The sequence below is a fragment of the Periophthalmus magnuspinnatus genome, chromosome 14, assembly GCF_009829125.3.
Source record: "Periophthalmus magnuspinnatus isolate fPerMag1 chromosome 14, fPerMag1.2.pri, whole genome shotgun sequence".
Lineage (NCBI taxonomy): Eukaryota > Metazoa > Chordata > Actinopteri > Gobiiformes > Gobiidae > Periophthalmus > Periophthalmus magnuspinnatus.
In genome coordinates this window covers 12499837-12521285 of record NC_047139.1, presented here as the reverse complement: position 1 = coordinate 12521285, position 21449 = coordinate 12499837, and the positions used below count along the sequence as shown (strand labels likewise).

At 40.0% G+C, this 21449-nt stretch overlaps 1 protein-coding gene across 1 annotated transcript in view; it reads right to left on the bottom strand.

Annotated features, from left to right (window-relative positions):
• LOC117380907 (CXADR-like membrane protein) overlaps positions 1 to 13560 on the bottom strand; it is a 149841-nt gene extending 136281 nt beyond the window's left edge. Inside the window, exon 1 of the mRNA XM_055226765.1 lies at positions 13225 to 13560. Within this exon, the coding sequence (XP_055082740.1) occupies positions 13225 to 13270 (46 nt within the window). The 5' untranslated portion in view covers positions 13271 to 13560. The remainder of the gene's footprint in view (positions 1 to 13224) is intronic.
• Positions 13561 to 21449: the final 7889 nt, after the last annotated feature.

The window sequence follows — 21449 nt, the reverse complement described above, 5'->3', positions numbered from 1 at the left end:
AAACATGTTTCACGCAAGTGTTGTTAAGTGTTAAATGTAGAGATACTGATTCAAAAATGATACATATTTGGTCAATAGGAGGCATGCGAGTCAATGTCTTAATTTTTCTTATGAAGTGTGTGTATTTATTTCTGTTTGCTCAAAGCTGAAGCTTGAACTCGAAAACTTCTTGGAAGAGAAAGTACACTTGCTCTCAAATGTAGTGAAGTAAAAGTAAAAACTATTCATTGTAAAATGTGCTCAAAATTCTACTTAAGTACAGTACTTTTCTACTTTCACTTTGTTACCTTCGACCACTGGATAGCAGTTTATTGTGCAGCCAGTCAACACCAGATTTTTTAAAACTTGCTTTCAGAATAAATTTTTAAGGTCAAGAAAAAAAATAATCTGAGGCGCTCCGATTAGTATGCAGGAATATTATTAAAACGTCAGCGCATTCTGACTCAAGGACACTGAATCCATTTTTATCAGAATATTACATTTTGGCCATACTTCTGGGTTTGAAATCAGTAACTTTATTTAACATTCTCGTAGGTTCTAGAGTTGAACAATTTAGGAAAAAATATCTAGCTGGAATGTTTCTGACAAGCATTCTCAGAAGTGATGGTGATTAGATTTGCGATTCACATTTTAGTAACACGATTCTGTTTATAGTTCACATTCTAAACACGTCCAGTAGAATTGACTGGAATATAAATTGACAAACAAATGTAAGAATCACATTTCAGAACTTGTCACAAAATTGTGGTTCATCTTCTTACAAATATTGAATGAAATAGTTTCTGAAACTCCATTGGCACAGTTTGCATGTTCTCGTTGTATTTGTATCGCAGTATTCTCTATCTAGATATACTGTCATGACCTTGCTCAAGCTCAGGAGATTGGTACCTGGCCATACTTGGTACCACCCACTGGTTTCCCAGTGGATTGGAGGACGGGCCAAATGCAGACGACATAGTAAATGGTCACATTTTTATATAGCGCTTTTCCACCTCCAAGGCACTCAGAGTGATTTACATCAAGGAACTTCTCACCCACTCACACATCCATACACCAGTGTATGCAGATACGGTGGCGAGGTGGGTTAAGTGTCTTGCCCAAGGACACAACAATAGAATTCATCTGCGGGAGCTGGAATCACACTGCTCATCTAGTAGATCTGATCTAACAAAACAATAAAGTATACTTTGCATGATATTGATGATATTGCATCTTGGCACCAATTGATAACAATGCTGATTCTTAATTACAAAAACATTGGATGTTACGTGCTGTTTATTGATGTTATAATCTGATATTTTGTTTCTCAAGACAATTGTCCGATCAGAAAGCAGAATGAACCTCACACGAGTGTCACATTTGGGTTGCCAGTTTCAATGCAGAAATCAAGTTTGATTAAATGTAAAAAGACTCTCTCTGATCTGAATCCTCACCACGTAAACCCCAGCACCTACAGCCAATCATGAATCAGTGCTAGTGCAGCCTCTGCAGCTCAGAGTGAATTCTGAGGGTTCTGAGCTTTAACATGAGGCATGGCCTGTCCACATATTGAGAATGAGAAAACCTGTATGTGTTCTCTATCTGCAGGTTAAAACACTGGCAACTCAGGTTAAGTAAGTGATTTTAGTAATTTTAAAAAATCTAACTCTAAGAATGCTGGCTCTGTATAGTTTATTTAAATGTGGGACCAACAACATTCACTGTTTTGTAATGTAGGTAACATTGTTTTCCTCCTCACCCATTCTGCGCCGTCTTGCTCCTGTCACGTCTCCCTTGGTTGCATACGGTGGCATGAATTCACATACAGTCCCTTTAAGCTGCGACAACAGCAGAAACATCCCACAACAAAACTCCTCTCTACTGGTCTTAGTGTATTATACATCAGCTCCAATACAGCCCTCAGCGTTCCCTTCTCCCTCCTGTCCCGATGTAGTGACAGTGAGGAGAGTGTGACGTGATGGGTACCTGCGCGGGGGGCTGCCAACGTGCGCCATGGCCCAATGTGAACCTCTGCTGAGTCAAAGAAGAGCTGGCATGTGGATCGTGAAGACACAACACTTTTCCAGCTAGCTCGTTCAAACAATCTGCTGTGATCTACCTATTGGGGCTAGGCCTGTCACGACAACTAGGCCTACTATATCAACTTATATATCTGATATATGATGGAAAAAACTATATTTTACCTATTCTTTGCACTAGTAGAAATTTTCATCATACTTTTAGTAGTATTACAGGTGCTGTATGTGATTTTTACTACCTTCAAGATATCCACAATAAATAAGTAAAACCAACACATATTTTTTGCAGGTACAAAGTAAACTTAACTTTCAGCTGATGCATCAGATTTTAATATAATGCATTTGTCTTAGAGCTTTTCCAGGCTCTCAATATAGCTTTACAGTTTCCTGCATTATTCCATACTTGGTGGGGTAGCCACAGCTGCCCTAGGGTAGACTGACAGAAGCCAAGGCAAGGACACAGTGACAGTTTAAACTAGAGCTACTGCTGACCCTTTGTGGCATCTGGTATTCCCAGTGCCCTTTTGGGGTTTTTTCCCCATGTGTTTGAGCAAAACTGGCCTTGGCCTAGTACAGATATATTGTATAAGCAGCTTTTGAGGTCAAAAGAAGTCTGCTGTGTGCTTTCTGCATCCAATTAAAAACATGTTTTACAGTCTCATCAGGGTGAGTAATTACAATGCTCTAAATGCATAAGGTAAGTGAAGAATAACTTACACTGCAAAACTGTACAGAGCCTTTATGCTTGATAGATAACGGTATTTGGGATTTGGGTTCAGTCATCGAACCCTCAACCTCTCATACTAAAGTTAAACTCTGACTGTAAACACAGTGACTTCTGCTCATTGTAGTGTGTGTGATCAATTCAATGAAGCTTCACACTAGGATACAATACGAGACCATATCAGGTGACACAGAGGTACACACTCCCCCTGATCTTTGAGGATAGTTCTCTGCGGTGAACGGGACAGGAGGCAATGAAAAAATGAGCAGCCGAAAGGTCACAACAAAAGTAGGCTAAAAATAGATTGAGATAGAAACGGGTTGAAGGATAGATTTGGAAGGAGTGTGCGAAGGACGATAAAGCCTCATTTCGTTTTCATCCCACTGGGCACCATTCTTATGTTCGTCGTTCAGGCCGTCGCTGATAATTAGGAGATCTATTCATTTTCATCAAAGCCTTGTTTTCAGAAATGAGAAAACTCTGAGTAAAAAATCTTTTGGTGGTGGAAGAACAATCCATTTCTAGAGAGGAAAGAAGTTGTATTTTACTGTAATTTCAGAACAAACCTCCAACTATAAGGCCTACAATTCCTTAATGAGCATGTAACCAATTTCTTCCATGTATTTAAGCAAAATTAGTCTTGCCCCAGTACAGATATATTGTATGAACGACTCTTGAGGTAAAAATAAGAACGCTGTGTATCGTTTGCAGCCAATTATAAAGCATTTTATTGTCCAATAACCAAGTGCACAGTTGGCATGCTAGCTATTATTAGCTTCACTGTTGCGGTAAACTCCACACTAGCATCTGAGAGTTATGAAAAGCGTTCATGAACTCATCGTGGTGAATAATTAGCATGGATGGATAGCATAAGGTAAGTGAGGAATAACTTTGGGTAGCTGCTTTTTGCGTTTTTAAGACCGTAAGAATCAAGTACAGTGCCTTTAATAAGCCCTTAATATCAAAATGATTTCAGTGAATGAGACAAAAACCTGCAATAACGAATGTTCAGTGTCTGCGCTGGCTGTCAAGGCTCTTTTTTAGCTTCAATTATCAGTTAAACATTTAGCACATCTACCTCTTATCGCCTTTAGATAGTGATCACACAATCCTCGTTATGATCTTCTGAACTAGTCCTGACTTTTCTTTGAAGGTTTAGCAATTTAAATACATCATGCTAGTTAAGCTGCTTAATTCATAAGGTAAGTGAGGAATAACGTTTGACCACTGCAAACCGTAAAATGAGCTAGTTGTGTTTTTCACATTAAGAAATCGGTAAAAATCAGCACCTTTCATGGGAGACAATAAATATACCTTGTCATATTTTAAATTATTTATATGGACAGCGGCAGAAAAGAAGAAGGTATGGAATGAGTTATCTGGAGATTTTGGAGAGATTTGGGAATTAATTGTGAATTCACTCTGCTTTTACACACAAAAATATGAACTTTACTAGCACTTTTCTTGACTTGTCAGTGCACTTTGGATCAAATATATGGCTGGATCATGAAGATAAATATATGGGTGGATCATACAGCCATATTGATAATGTCATAACCAAGAATTTCTATAGTCAATATCAACCCTACATGTTATTCTTGTGTTGTATTATTGTAATGTCCAGCAGTCATTTCAATCCAACATCTCTCAAACGTGAAGGATCCTGGAGTTTCAAAGATGCATTGAAAACTGAATCCCATTTACAATATTTATAATTATCCAAAATCAAATACATTTCAGAATATGAATTAGATTATTCTTCAACCACTAAATGCTTGAAGGGCATTAGTGGCATTTCTGCATGACCCACTGGACACAAAGCCTCTTTCGCTTTTCATCCCACTGGGCACGATTCCTATGTTAGTCATTCAAGCCGTCTCTGACAATTAGGAAATCCATTCATTTTCATTATATTTTCAGAATGAACCAAGTCCGTGCGTAAGAAGCATTTTTAACTGTATGAAATCTTTCTCGAGAGCAGAAAAAATTACCTTTGTTTTCAAGGTCAGGAGAGCAGGCAGTTTGTAGGGGAGATAATCGCATTCCGCACAGCATGTCTTGGAAGTCTTTATACCTAGGTGGTGAGGTGAATTGGACCGAGTCAGCACAACGCAGACTGCAGACCACCCAAAATATGTTGTTGCTTCATTAGTTTCAAAGCTTTCTGGGCCAGCGCTCTCAGAGAACGAACTGTTTGCATTAAGAAGAAAAAATAATTGTGGCCCAGTGCGTTTTATTCAGCTGGGTTTAATTTGCGGACGAAGTTTACGGTGGTGGAATGGATGGAGCGGGCAGTGCCATGAGGAAGGACATGCATTTTCTTTTTTTCTTTTTTGTGATGGGTTCTTGAACTTACTCTAATATTGCATCTGATTAAAGAGGCTGTGACTTTATGGACAAGTGTGATGCCCATGGTTAGGCATCTCTAGTTGTAGCGCAACAATTAGATCTGCAAGCAGCATCACACAGAACTCACAGTTCATGATTTACACATAAACTTTGTGTGTCAATACACCATTTGGACATAAGTACTGACAATTATTATGCTTATTTCACACCTATTACTATAAAATATTGTATTATCTAAAAGGAAATTATTTAAATATAATATTAATATCTAATATATATTTTTTCTTTTTTTTTTCAAAACATGGCTGCTGAATAACTGTATATTGGTTAATATAGGTTACCATGGCACTGTGATGACAAATGGGCTGCTACATATTTGACAGAATTGCCACACAACAGTGACCCCGGGAAGACGTACAGAGGCGACAAGCTGTATTCAATGGACACAGCCTCGCAACATGGTGCCTTAAGTCCAGAATGAGATCGATTTAGAGGGCAAAGGTCATGGACAAAACCTTTAAACTGAACACAGGTGCAATGAAAATTTTGAGATTTTTTTCATGTTTTTTCATGGTCGATACCATTTGGTTAGAATCCAAACAAACCAATGGCCGATAAGCTTTGCCAGTATTTCTGGGACGATTTTGTTCATTTCCCTCAAATGATCTAATTTGAATTAAGTACAAACTCATCCACAATCCAAAGAGCAGTGTAGTCACATTTTTGCAGTACCCTCTTTGGACTTAAGCGTTCACATAAGGCTTTATGCAAATATTCTTTATGCATACTTAGTCAGCTGGTCAGCCCAAACAAAATATCTGCTTCTGTTCAAGATTTGAGCCCGATAGCCTATATGGTCATGGTCACATGGTCACAGTTTTATATAGAGCTTTTCCAGCTTTAAGGCACTCAAAGCGCTTTACATCAAGGAACCACTCACCCATTCACACACGCATTCATACACCAGTGTACGCAGACACTGGGGGCAAGGTGGGTTAAGTGTCTTGCCCAAGGACATAACAACAGCATTCATCTTTGGAAGTTGGAATCGCACCTGACCTGTGGGTCACTGGATCTGACACTCACCCAGTGATGTTTACGTCAAGAGCGCGATTCAAACCATCAACCTTCAGACCAGAGGACAACCACCGACTAAGCTACTGTCGCTATACAATAAAAAGTACAAACCAATCCATCAGTTTATCTCATTTTTTTTCCTTCTGCAGTAGTGTGATACTGATACTGTATGGCCACAGTTTCAGTGTTAATAGTCTACAGAACACAACAGTAATAACTCACAACCAGCTCACAAATAACTTACACTGAAAGTAGCATCAAACAGAATTTTAAAACTTGTCTATTAAACATCATCATTCTTTTCAAAGCGAGCTCCTTGGGCTTCACTGAAAGGACTAGAAACATCAGGCGAAACCATTGGGCAGCTCCACTTTCATCCTTGCCCATGTTGTGTGTACAGTATCATTACATCGTGCATTACCAGAGCCCCAGAGGAGCTCAGGGGGGAGAGCAAGACTGTGGGCTGTTTCCTCACACTGGCTTTGGTGAGCTTTGCAGGTCAATAACAAGCATGAGCGAAAGGCATGACCAAATAACACCACAAACCTGAACAAAGGGAAAGTGTTTGATTTTCCAGAGCCAAAGCCCATCAGTCTTCATACAACGCAAGGTAGATAAATAGAATTTTATGGAGGCCAAGGCAAAAAATGCAACAGTGTTTGGTTAATAATTATACTATATCAGCTTATGGTTCAATAAATGATAGCTAGAATGATCATTTTGGGGGATTCAAGATTTGTCATGGGTACTTTTAGTTATTTTTCTGTATTACGATCAAATTTGAACTGAGAGGATTGAATAAATAGCTTTCATGACTCTATATAGATGCAAAACTATTTATTCTAATATTTATTGCAGCTCATGTTTCTAAATAATATCGTAATTTAGGCGGAAATTCTGCTGTGGGATTGTTGCGTCATAAGCAATATTTTGGACTTCAAAATGTATTATCTTGACGTAAATTAATGATTTCAACAATCCCCAATAATCCTTGATCTCTTGAGTCACATAAACTAAAATTGTACTTGATTACGTATTATAAAATGGCATATTGTCATATTTATATAGTGCGTTTCTACCGTCAAGACACTCAAAGTGCTTTATGTCGAGGAACCACTGGATGGAATTCGAACTGCCAACTTTCGTATTAGACAACGAGCTTCTACTACCATTTTATGTAAAGAATAAAACACATTCAAATTAAATATGCATTATGTAACTTTTCTGGTGGAGATGTTAAAGCTTTTCTAGAATGTTCCACAAATCCATAGTATGACATTAAACATTTAGCAGGGGATGTTTTTCTCGTTATGTGCAATCCAACAATTTTGTGTAGGAAGATTAACATATATATATAAATGGACATAGATAACCCGCAAGGTGCCGCATTCCAAAGAGGAAGTGATCATGGGCGCGCTTCTGGCTCCATCAACTTTGACTCGAATTCACTTTACATTGAAAAACTGTCGCCCCTCTCTACGTAACTGCTGCTGTCAGGTTTGTCACTTTGGTATTAAATGTTCATAGTGACCTGCTCTACATGACCCTGGTATTTTATTTCACCAATTTGTTCATAAATCAAAATATGAACAATAATAACAGATCAGATGCCTTCGAACCCACAGGTCACTCCTGCTAGTGTTAGCAACAGGTTTGATTGACAGCGTTGCTAAGTGCCCGCACCGCTTGCTTAGCAGGGAGCATGCACTTAACTACAGGCGCATTACCTTCAACAGCCTGTCTCCAGATTGGCTCTTTCTGTGCTGTGATACTCGTGGTCAGAATTCCAAATATAGAACTCAGCTCTAAATTCACACCATAACTGCGAGCCTTGACGAGCTTCATTTGATTGGAGCTACTGAACGCTATGGGTGATGTAGCACCACTTAGTCCACTTCTTTATACAGTCTATGCTCAAGATTCAAATTGAAAACATGAGAACATAGAGGATCTAAGTCAGATAGCATTCATAATTGATGTAGGGAAATTCATCCAAAATTTCTTTCTTTTTTTTTTTTTTTTCAAAATTTGTTTATTTGGCTTATACAGAAATTGTACAATGTACATTCACATATCACAAATAGTGAGAAAGTAAAAAGATATTCTGCACAATCTCCTTTTATAACACAATGATACACACACAAAAACAAAAACACCACACTAACATTCTCCATCCAAATGACAAAGAAAAAATGCAGTTACCCTGATACCCTGAATGTCAGTTGTCCTGACCATGCATATACATACATACATACACACATAGATACACGTACATATGCATATACATAAATATACATACTGAAGTGAGAACCCATGAACCTAGATGACATATGAGATGAGCAATTATATAAATAGCTAGATAAATTTGGGGAAAGAAAGAAAGGACCTCCAGAAAAAAAGGGTTAATCAGGAATAGAAGGGAAGTTAATTTGTTGTACTATTTGGAACAGTGGATGCCATATTTGTGCAAACCTATCAGAGGAGCCGTGAAGTGTCAATCTTATCTTCTCAAGTTTAAGAAAATAGAGTATATCCCTGAGCCACTGTATAAATGATGGAGGTTGTGGGGACTTCTATTTCAATAAAATTACCCTCCTTGCAAGAAGGGTCATATAAGCAAGGGAGTTCCTCTGGGAGTTGGAAAGAGAAGGTGGCCCTACAAAAATCCCAAATAAGGCACTCAAAGGATTTGGGTGAATTTTCTTGTCAATAACACTTGAGATTATTGAAAAAATGTCGGTACAATAACCATAGAGTCGTGGACATAGCCAAAATGTATGAATAAGGTTTCCCGTTGATTGGTGGCACCGGTCACATGTTGGGGAAATATTGGGGTATATTTTGGATAAGCGTGATTTTGTATAATAAACTCGGTGAACAAGTTTGCACTGTATAAGACTGTGCCTAGCACATATGGAAGACTTATGTACACGTGTTAAAATTCATGACCACGTCTCACCAAGATCTCCCTCCCAAAGGGCCTTCACTGAGTCAAGAGAATTTGAGCGAATAACCGATATCTGATTATAGACTAACAAAATAGACCCTTTCAAGGGAGAAGTGGGTAAAAGCAAAGAATCAATAGCAGAATCTTCGGGTAAGTTGGGAAATGAAGGGAAATTGCTATTAACAAAACTGCGAACCTGCAGGTATCTGAAAAACTGTTGTTTTGGGAGAGAGAATTTTACAGATAGCTGCTGAAAAGACACAAATACCTTATCAACAAACAAGTCCGTTTTCCAAGACTTGACCAATTCAAAAAGGATTTATCAACAAGAGAAGGAGGGAATAAATGATTAGCTGCTAAAGGGGCATCGTGTGAATAAATTTGCAAACCAAAGTAACGTCTGAATTGAATCCAAATCTTAAAGAGATATTTTAACAATATGGTTCCTTGAGTACTTTTTAGCAGGGGATTGTATGGGTGAATATAACAATGCAGCAAGGGACACTGGTTTTACAGAGTTCTTTTCCATAACTAACCAATCCAATAGGGGAGCTGTTTTGGATTGAAGCCAATATTTAATTGGAGGCCCAATAATAATACCTAAAATTTGGTAAGGCCATCCCACCCGATATTTTAGGCCTTTGTAATTCATCCGAAATTTCTAACTCCCTGTTGAAAATGCAAGGTCACAAAGTTTCATTGATTCTGTATTTGGAGCCGAAAACGAGTACCTGCTAGACATCACAGGGGCTGGAGAGTGGGAAATGGGATAGGCGCTAATGCAGGATATATTTTGCCCCAACGCTGTGTCCTAGATGAGACACGGAAGAAAGTAGCAGCAGAAAAAAACACCGGAATGATAGTTCGTTTAAACACGTGCTAAGGCTGAAAAAAAGCCATATCAGATGAAGGTCCGGGGAGAGGCAACTGTTAAATTTAGAAAAAGGTGCCTTTGACGGAGCACAGTGTAGAGTCACTTGGAAGTGGGAGTGCATTTTCTGGTTCAGAGTTAACTTGTTTCCTTGTAAGACTAACATGAAATAAGCTCAAGCTAACATGCATGGATCCAACGTTGCTAAAGAGCAATGTGCGGTAACATGCGAAACATGCAGAAGGTCAGTTCAAATGCCTATTTACTATTCACATATCAGTACTAACCACTATGACTAGTATTTGTCTGTCTTAATATGCACATTTAAACAAGCCAGAAGATAAGGCCTTGAATAAATAATTTGTAAGTAGGCTAATTCACTGAAGATAAGGCTGCATTCACACTTGAATTTAAGAGGCTAATCTCCTATTGCTGGGTTTCAGATATCACAACATTCAATGGGCCAATCACATTTAATGCAAATGGAAGCTGCTAGAATTATTATTGTTAAAAACACAGATTTTGTAATAATTGTGTGTTCTTGGGTCTAGTCACTAATAGAAATGATCAGGTTCAGCATTTGTGAATCTATCTTTTGAATATTGCATTTAGAAAACACATTATTTCTCATTAGTTTCACATCCCTTACTTAGATTTGGGGTTAGCACGTCACCTACTGGCTGCAGTGGGAATGAAACATGGAAAAAAATAAAACATGAATGGCATGCTGAGATAAGCAGCAGTTTTAATTAGCGCAATTTGTTTCAGAAATGCTTTGAACGGGTCATTTGTGGACTTAAAGCTGTGCAGAAGACCTTCAGTTTTACCTCTGATTTAACAATCCAGTGAAAATTTAACCGCAGTAATTTCTGAGGATAAAAACAAGACAGCCTTGTAAACAGGATTAATGAAACAAATGAATGAAGCAAAATGCAACTCCTTTTTGATGACGGAACAACATTATAACATGGTTAAACCCTAAAATACGTGTTCTTGCTGTGGTCAAAAGAGGCTACTTGTAAGAAGTTCAGGCTAGCACAAACATCCAACATTGCTGACGATGCACCTCTGGGTTATGCGTCAATGCCACAGGCCGGACAAGGGGGGCGAGTTGGGCGCTCTCAAGCTGAAAGACACTGTCCATTAATTCCGTAAGGGACACATAAGCTTAGGATACCGCGAGTGGCTTTGAACGTACTGCTTAAATGAAGTGTTATTACGGAGGTATAAACAACATCTGGGCGTTTTTCCGACCAGTAAACTGGAATGAAAGACATGTCCTTGGAATAGAATAATGTCTTTGAGTGAATGAACTGCTTTGCTTAGAGTTTTTCTTTGATATGTCACACAAATCGATGTCATTGTTGGCTTGCTGCAGAATAATTTGAGCAAGGATGATGAAAATTAAAGAGGCAGTATTACACTTCTATGGGGTATTAACTGCTAACCCATAACATATTTAGATCACCATGTTAAGTCACTCTTCCTTCAGAGTGCAATCAACTTACAATCAGCTTTTTTTTTTTACTAATGAAACTACTGCACATTGCATCAGGTATGTGAAGTTGTAGTGTATTGTTTTGTACCCCGCTCTTGTATATTTATGGAAAATCATTGTGCTTGAGCATGGATGACGTAAGCTTGTGGGGTGAGCGTTGGATAAAATCGTACGTCTAACTGTAAGGAGGGTTTGAATAGGGCCTGGAAGAGATCGCAAGATTACTCAACCACGCATGGGTGACATATAGAACTACTTCAGGCATGTTTTTGATGAAGGAACAATGTTATAACATGGTGGAAAGCTCCATTACGTTGATTTTGCCTAACACCCACTCTTTAAATACAAGGCTACAAACAAACATAAGCTACTACATTCATCCAGCTACTTAAACAGAGCCTCGCAGTAATTTTCAAACAATGCCAATACAATTTGATAAGTTACCAGCAAGATCTATGACAGTTCCTACGGTGGGAACAAAATGCAATTTGCAGCGCTGTCATATTTCTTCAAACTAATTAAAAACTCAACAGCTGCTTCCCATAACTCGAAAATTCAACCACAAATGCTCAACTTGTTTGGCATGCACTTCAGAAAAGACATATGGCATTGATGATAAGTTAAAAAACGCACCGAATCAGGAAATGCCTAATTTTTAATCACAATTTAGATTTTTCAATAGCTAACAAGAAATATGCTAATGTAATCTCACAAATAGCCTTAGCGCTAACAATTGAACATATCTTGGCTAACCTTTCCAACTGTCCAACAACTTTGACGTATAGCATGACAGCACGTGTAGGTTACCAAATATGAAAATGGAGCTAATGAAGGATTACAATTGCGCGATTAGTGCAGAAGTAGTTTAATAAATGCCACTGTTAAAGCTGTGACACGCTAGTAGGCTATAACTTCAAATTCGTAGCATTTTCACAGATTTATTTTCATATAGATGTTCTTCCGCAGTTAGCCTGTTTGTTAAAGTTAGCACTAAGTTATGCTCATAAAGCTAATTCAGTTAACAAAGCTAACTCAAACATGTAGCACATTCTTTCAAAAGCCCCAAAAATATATATTATTAAAGTCTTTTTCATTCTTTTTATTTTATTTTTTCTTGACAGCCACAAATTAGCCTAAAGTAGAAGGTAAATTAGCCTAATAAGATTACAATACATGTTTTGCTAACAATGTAACAGTGTAAATTGATAGCATATAACTTCTTGGAGCTAACTTTTTCTATTAGCAATTAAACATGAAGCTACTGTTTTCCAAGCAAAACCTTTTAGTAAATCCCTATTTTATTTTATTTTATTTCCAAATCTGTTTAGCTGTTTGTAAGTTTATTTTCCCCTTTTTTCTTTCACTCAACATAAGGAAAAGACCTGAGAAGCATGCAAAGTGATGCTAATGACTTCAGAATTTGCTCAATCAGCTAAACCGGGGCTCGCTGTAGATACTGTTTATTGGTCCAGAAAGGTAGCCTCAAGGTAACAACAGCCTGTGCAACGATTTCTCCCAAGTTTTCCCTCATAACGCAAGCTTTACTCAACTTTACGAGTCTCGACAACGCAGAAAAACAAGCTAAAGTGTAGTTATTTACGCTGTTTAAACGCCAACATGTTAGCTACAACTTCCCTGCCCCGTGCGTCAAAACCAAACCGCTTTTCTTCCATTCATCTCCAGTCAAACGCGCACGGTTTATCCCACAAAAACCGGCTTCATCAGCAGAAAACAACTTACCCAAGTAGAGAGGGATGAGCGTAGAGACTTGAGAGCGAGACATCATCCCGGGATCCAACGAGAAGGCTTGCAAATCCCAGCAAAAGTCTGTTGATCTCAGAAAGAACAAGAAGAAGAAGCGTGCGTAATGGACACTTTTACGGTGTAACTACAGCGTGCCACGGAGAATGAGCGTGGAAGAGGAACACGGCATAGGTCTCCCCCGCGTCAGCATCTCCCATTCAAGCGCAGCGCAGGGCAGGAGTATCGCAGCGTGGATGGAGCCAAAGGATAGAGGAGGTGGTGGTGGTGGTAGTAGCGGCGGCAGCAGGCGGCAGCGTCTCTCCTTGAGCTCACCCTCGCTCACTCACGCAGAGCTTGGAGAAGCCGGGGGTGGTTCCCTCGTGATGTGTCCCGTTAACTGTCCTGTCCTGTCCTGGTCCAGCCCACTCTTTAGGCTATAGGCTACTACTACCGACGGCACCAGCACACCACTGCCCCGTGCGCGCTGCATGCGTGAGGGGTGAGAGAGGAGGGGAGAGGAGGGGAGAGGAGGTGCGACAAAAGGTGCGCGGACCGGACAGGGAAGGAGGAGAGAGGGATCGCTACTGTGGTGTTGTGCGCGGGTTGGGCGTTCACTGGCCCAACGAGGGATACTGGATTCATTACATACTTCTACGGGATATGCGTGTAATCTTGCTCTGTACTGTTCTCCTCTGGACTTGTAAACAGAGCAGCGTGTTGTTAAAAACGTTACAGTGAAACATTGAATTTGCACTTCCACGCGCCATAGCCTCTGACATTTATGTCACTCTTGAGAAGACGAACCTTCTTCTGAGAGGACAAAAAAAACAAACAACAAAAACATATGTAGGACACTTTTCTAGTGGAGATTCCGCCATCTGCTCTTCTCCATGGAGATATTATTACTTTCCTTGGAATGTTCCACAGCATGGCATTAAACATACTCCATCTGGGACAAGCTGGTGACACCACCAGGCTCATTTACAGGTCAGATCTGTGAAAAGGAAGTGCCAATGCAATGCTTACCAATGCATGGTAATTAAAGAGTAAAAAAAAAGTTTACAAATTAATTTAATGCCATTTTGTGAAACATACTAAGCAAAGCTATAAAATCTCTATGGACACAATCAAGTGATTGATTCCACACCAGAATAGTTTGCTAAGGTGTTGTACTTAATTTTTACTGTGATGTGAAAGACAGAACATTCTAAACAATTTGCAGTGGTCCAGTTTTGCAGTTTGCAGTTATTCCTCTTACCTTATGCATTCTGAGTATCCTTATTATTCACCACAATGAATTTATAAGCACGTTTCACAATTCTCAGGGACCAATGCGCAGTTTTACCTTGAGGGTAATGCTACCAATAATTAGCATGCTAACATGCCCTTCTTGATTATGTTACAATAAAACGCTTTATAATTGGATGCAGACAGCAGGCAATGGACTTATTTTGACCTCGAGCTGCTTATACAATATAATTGTACTGCGGCAAATTTAGCCCAAATACATGGGGAAAAAATTGAGTACATGACCTTTAATGCACCTTTAATTAAGGGAAAGGTGAAAACAATGACCAAAATGATGGTGGAGTGGTGTTAGCCACTTATGTTACTTGAAGACAAATTTGCAAAAGATGCAATCCTAATCCAATTACACTTTGAACTTTTACAAAACAAACCAGCTCCAACTTCTGTAATTTGCCCCCACACTGTATGTAATATATCATAAACATCACTATGGATATTCTATTAGACGTACCAACCTCCCTATACCTCTAACATGTTGTACTGCACACCTCGCTTTGGCTATAATGGGAGTATTAGCATGCAAATAACATAATGCACAGACGAGAACTGCCAGGAATAATAACAGCTCATATCTTTTAGAGTGGTGTTGCAAAGGTATAGTCATATCCCGGGAATGCTCTTTACAGAGGGGAGGGGCACCTTCATGTCCATTAAAAAGAATATGGAAATGGCCTGTCTGTTTCTTCTCTCCAGTAGAATGTATAGCCCATAGTATGTCTTTATAACCTGCACATGGACTGGCTGTATTACACCATTCTTTTAAAGAGCCTGTACCTGATTTTTTTCATGCATTTGAACAAAATTTGACTTGCCTTATTACAGATTATAGTACACACAGCTCTTTTAACACTGTAAAAATCCAGGACACCACTTTTAAATATACCATTTAATTAAAAAAATGTTAACGTCTTCCTGCAAAAATATTTCTCTGGTTTTTCATAATTTAAAAAAGAGAGAAGTGTACATAATTTTACTTCCTGGTTGGACATGGGCAGCAAATGTGATATGTTATTTTATAATTGTTACCTAGCAACTATAAACTTAACAAGGCTCTAACTGTACAAAAGTTATGAGTAGATTAATACAAGTAAATTACAACTCTAGACTGTCAGAAAAATGTGTTCCTTGTGCCTAAATTGTCCTTGTATTTTGGATAGAATTTTTTCTAGTTACAGTAATTCCATTTTAGATTTCAGTGCAGCTTCCTGTATTTTTTTTTTCTATGTAATTCTTTAGTCATCCGGGTATGATCCATAACAAAAGAAAATCTATCAACTGTAAACAATAAATATGTTAGTTTCAGGGTAATTAGCTGCTCTCTTCAGATAGATATAAGGCAGTGTCTACCAGTAATCTGACCAAAACTGAAGAAGATTGGATGAGCAGCCAAACGTCTTCACTCCAAAGATTTGAATTTTCCTGTTTTTTCTGTGCTTTTCTTAAATTTTCCCCCTCACAAACACTTAAAGCTACTATTATAATAAGACGGGGCAACCACACTAGTCCTGTCAAAAAATATTTAGTAAAAGATACCAAAAAACACTTACAGTAGTCAATGATACCAATACAGCATCGCTACATAGAGTATCACGATATATCAATATGTCGATATGTTAGCACCCCCTAGTGTCAACTCACCAGACTGAACTGAACAGCCCTGCTATTTTTCACCCGTCCGTCCCTATTAGCTGTACATGACACCGTGGCATCCAAACCCTTAATGACACCTAAAGAATCTCTAAGAATGGTTTGAAATGAAATCAATGGAAAAAATAATGAATTCTTCAATGGGGACTCACGTATGGATTGCCCAGCACCATCTCCTACGAATTAATTACATATGACAGGTACGACAATTGCGGAATATTAACGGGAACAACGGGACATTTTCCAGAAGCGTGCACAAAACTGAATTTGTCTCAATTATGTCAAAAAAATAAACAGTTTTACAGCGTGCTTGATTGGATACAAAGACCCCAAGGCAAAAATATGATCTGACGCCCCAATTAACCTCGTTTATGGCGACAGGTTGTCAAGGCGGGATAATAAAGTGGAAGCTGCCTTAAGGGCCATGTAAAAGTCAATACAGTGCTTGTATAGGTAGCCGTGGTTATTCCCAAACACACTTAGAATTGATTGATTTGCCATAAAAAACAATAGCCATACAGTGAACATGGGGCTTTTTTTTTCTTCGTAGAGTCCCATGGCAGTTGTTGTTTTTCCATGTTTTTAGCCTTGGGGGGTACAACACCAAATGTAGCTAGTTATAGTAGAAGTCGTGACATTGTGTGTGTGTGTGTGTACATATATAAGCTTGTAATTGATTTTAATCAGACTAATGAACTCACATAATGGAAAGTATTTACAATGATGTTTTCCATGTATTTGAGCAAAATGTATCTTGTCCCAGTACAGATATTGTAAAAGCAGCTCTTGAGGTCAAAATTGGTCTTCTCTGTACTGTCTGCATCTAATTACGAAGTGTTTTATTTTCAGGGAAGCAGGAAGTGTGTGGTTAGCATGCTAGTAGTTGTTAGCTTTACCGTGACTGTAAGCTCCGCTCTCGTCTCTGAATTTGTGCTTATAAGATTCTGTGCAATGCTCAGCCCACAAGCTTACGTCTACAAGTCTAGGATACAAAATTGATTCGCGCTGATTGTGTTGTGTGATAGCGCTCTGAAGAGGGAGTGACTTAGCATGGAGAGCAAAGGGAGGGGAGACTCAGCATTGTGCTTATAAACTCATCATGGCGAATAATTAGAATGGTCAGAATGCATAAGGTAAGTGAGGTATAGCTTTAGACCACTGCAAATAGTTTAAAATGAGCTAGTTCACAAAAATCATGTACAGTAGCTCCATTTTGTGTACGAATTGTGTTATACGAATAAATTAACCTTGCCTAATTGTAGAGCACTGTATTCGCATGCTAATATTTGCTATCATTACTCTGATGGAAACACTCTGGCCTCAGGAAGCTGTGAAAAACACTTATAAACTCATCATGGTGAATAATTAAAATGTATTAAACATTAGCAAAGTGAGGAATACCTTTGTACCACTGAAAAACTTTAAAATTAACTAGTGTACTGTTTCACCCAACGTGACCTCGTGCCCTAATTGAGTGTTACAGCCAGTTAAACTCTCCCTTGCATTTGTTTCCTCCAAGGAACAGGCAGGTGTCGTATTTTGGCAGGCTTTAATGCAAAAAAGTGTGAAACTGCAACACAAAACACAGTACTCAGTAAACACAGGGCAAACAGTGTCTATACTATACAAATATAAAAGGCTAATGCTAACAAGAACTTAAACTGACTTTATTATCCTATCTGAACCTAGCGTTTATAAGATGCAACAAATTTGCACAAATTGCTGTAAGTATAGCTCCAAACATTGATATCAAACACAAAAACGTACTCATATTGTTGCTCAAAGGATCAGAAATGAGTAGATGGCATCAGATAGAAAAGAAACAACACATGATGAACTGATTGTCACTTCTGCAGCTAGTGGTTTGCTTCTGGCCTCCTACTGGCTGAATCTATTGCTACATTTGCGACTAGCGCCCTCTAGCGATCTGGCTGAACAAGATATAAAACAGTTCCAATACACTCCCCGCCTGGCATTATTTTAAGAATGCCACTATAAACTAAACAGTGGGAGATAACAGTAAAATACAGTCTGAGATAGGTCTGGAGAATGTCTTTGTAGTCTTGTCACGTGCCACTTTAACCTCGATCTTCCTCACAACTCCATCCTTGCTTGGAAGAGTCTTCACGATGATTCCCATGGGCCATTCATTCCGTTTTAGTTGTTTGTCCTTCAGAAGAACGATGTCCTTTTCTTTCAGGTTCGGCTTGTTGCATTGCCACTTCTGACGACTCTGAAGCATGCTGAGGTACTCTCTTTGCCACCTGGTCCAGAAGGTGTCGGCAAGAACTTGTACTCTTTTCCACTGGTGTTTGAGCATGTCTGCATTGGTGAAATCTCCTGGTGGAATTGGGATTGCCTTTGTCTTTTGAGTTAGCAACGTCATAGGAGTCAAGATCAAAGGTGCGTCCGGATCTGAGGAGACGGGCACCAAGGGCCTTGCGTTGATAATAGCTGTGACTTCAGCCAGCAGTGTTGTCAGGACCTCGTGTGTAAGTAATGGATTACCTGCTTGCAAGAGCATAGAGTCAAGGATGCGCCGTGCGATTCCTATCATACGCTCCCATGTGCCTCCCATGTGGGATGAGTGAGGAGGATTGAACACCCAGGAACATCTTTGTTCACGTAGATAGTCGTCCACACTTGTGCTACCAGTCTTTTCAGGACCCAAATTCAACTCCTTGGATGCGCCAATGAAGTTGGTACCGCAGTCGGACCGTAACTGTTTAGCAGGCCCTCTGATGGCAAAAAACCTACGAAGAGCGTTGATGAAGCTTGATGAGCTTAGTGTCTCAATAACTTCAATATGAATGGCTCTTGTAGACATACAAGTAAACAGGACTGCCCATCGTTTGCTGTTAGCGTGACCACCTTTAGTACGGCGTGCTGTGACCTCCCATGGTCCAAATACATCCAGGCCAACATACGAAAATGGGGGATCAGTTTGTAAACGTTCCGCAGGCAGATCTGCCATGATTTGCTGCTCTGTTTTTCCTCGAAGCTTTCTGCAAGTTACGCATTTATGGATGAAACTGCTGATGGATCTCTTGGCACCAACCAGCCACAAACCACTTGCTCTCACTGCTCCCTCAGTGAAGTGTCTTCCTTGATGCTTGACAGCTTCGTGATGATGTCGAATGAGCAGGGTAGCAATGTGATGTTTTCTTGGGATCAGAAGAGGATTGGCTTCCTGACTTGTGAACCTTGACTGTGACAAGCGTCCTCCTACATGGAGTAGATCTTTGTCATCAATGATCGGCTTAAGCTTGTACAGAGGACTGTTGCGTGGCAGATCTTGTTTGGCCTTAATGCATTTGATTTCTTCAGCATACACTTCATGTTGGACACATCTGATGATAGTGTACTCAGCTTGAGTTAAGGCTTCTTCTGTGAGACTTGTTTTGCAGAGGTGCCAGCCTTTACAATCTTTGGACTTGAAACTGTGAGCTACGTGCTGGAGGTATGCTACTGCTTTGACAAGAGAGATCCACTTTGAGAATCGTTCAAAGCGCGTGGAACCTAAACTGCTTGATGTGGTTCTAGTCACCAGCACAGTAGCGTTCTGTCGAATTTCCACATCTGAATCTGGGTCAACGAGTTCAAATGGGCCTTTTTTAGGAGCGACACTCTTGGGGTTGAGAAGAAATGCTGGACCAGACCACCATGTTGTGCTTTCTATTTTCTCTGCAGCCACGGAGCGAGAACCATGATCAGCTGGATTGTGCTCAGTTGGGACATACTTCCACTGCTCAGGAAGAGAAGATTGCTTGATTCTCTGGACGCGGTTGTTCACATAGACGTGGAATCTTCTGTTTTTGTTGTGGATGTATCCCAACACTACTTTGCTGTCAGTGAAAAATGTGATTTTGTCAATCTTGATCTTCAGCTCATCTCTGAGAAGCTCTGACATTTCTACCGCAAGCACTGCAGCACATAGTTCTAATCTGGGAATGGTGAGCTCTGGCGTTGGAGCGAGTCTGGCTTTGCCCATGACGAAACCAACTTCGTTGTGGCCATCTTCATGTGTAGCTTTCAGGTAGGCCACAGCTGCTATAGCTTTTACTGAAGCATCTGAGAACACACAGAGTTCTAGATAGGTGACTTGCGAAATGGAGAAGGAAAGGTAGGTACGAGGAATGTGTAGGGTTGTAAGGTGCTGCAATGAATCTTGCCATCTTCTCCATTCATCGTACATGTCTTGTGGTAGTGGGTTGTCCCACTCAATATTGCGACTGGTGAGCTCCCTGAGAAGTAGTCTGCCTTTGATAGTTACAGGTGCAAGGAGCCCGAGTGGATCAAACAAACTATTTACAGTTGAGAGTACGCCACGACGAGTGAAGGGCTTCTGCTCTCGTGGAACATCGAACGTGAATGTGTCTGATGTGGTGTTCCAAATAACACCTAAACTGCGTTGGACTGGAAGCTTGTCTGTTGTCAGATCGAGGTCTTTGATCTCTTTTGCTCTATCTTTAGGAGGGAAGGCACTCACAACTTTGACTTTGTTGGATGCTATCTTGTGGAGGCGTAGATTAGAGAGAGCAAGCATTTTCTGGGCCCTCTGTAGGACATCAATTGCCTCAGCTTCTGTTGAGAAAGACTTAAGCGCATCGTCGACATAAAAGTCTTGTTCGATGAAGTAGCGAGCATCAGTTCCATATTCGTCTTCAGCTTCTTTTGCTGCCATCCTCAATCCGTAGATTGCCACTGCAGGGGAGGGGCTGTTACCAAAGACGTGCACCCTCATGCGATAGTCCACAACATCCTTGGTCGGGTCATTGTCTTTGTACCACAGGAACCGAAGGTAATCTCTGTGATCCTCCTGGACAACAAAGCAGTAAAACATCTGCTCGATGTCAGCTGTGATAGCAACAGGTTCCTTTCTGAACCGGAGGAGCACGCCCACGAGTGTGTTATTAAGATCGGGGCCGGACAGCAGGACATCATTGAGAGACACTCCATCAAACTGAGCACTGGAGTCAAACACCACACGGATTTTCCCAGGCTTCTGTGGGTGGTAGACGCCGAAAATGGGTAGATACCATGTCTCTTTGTCTCTGGGGCGAGGTGGTGCGAGCTCAGCATGTTTGTTGTCAAGCATCTTCTGCATGAACTCAATGAAGTGTGCCTTCATATCTGGCTTCTTGTCAAGCGTGCGTCGGAGAGACCCAAGTCGCTTTAGGGCATAGCACCTGTTGTTTGGGAGAAGGCGCCTTGGGCTTCGAAATGGGAGTGGTGCGACCCAACTGTTAGTGTCATCTTTGAAGATC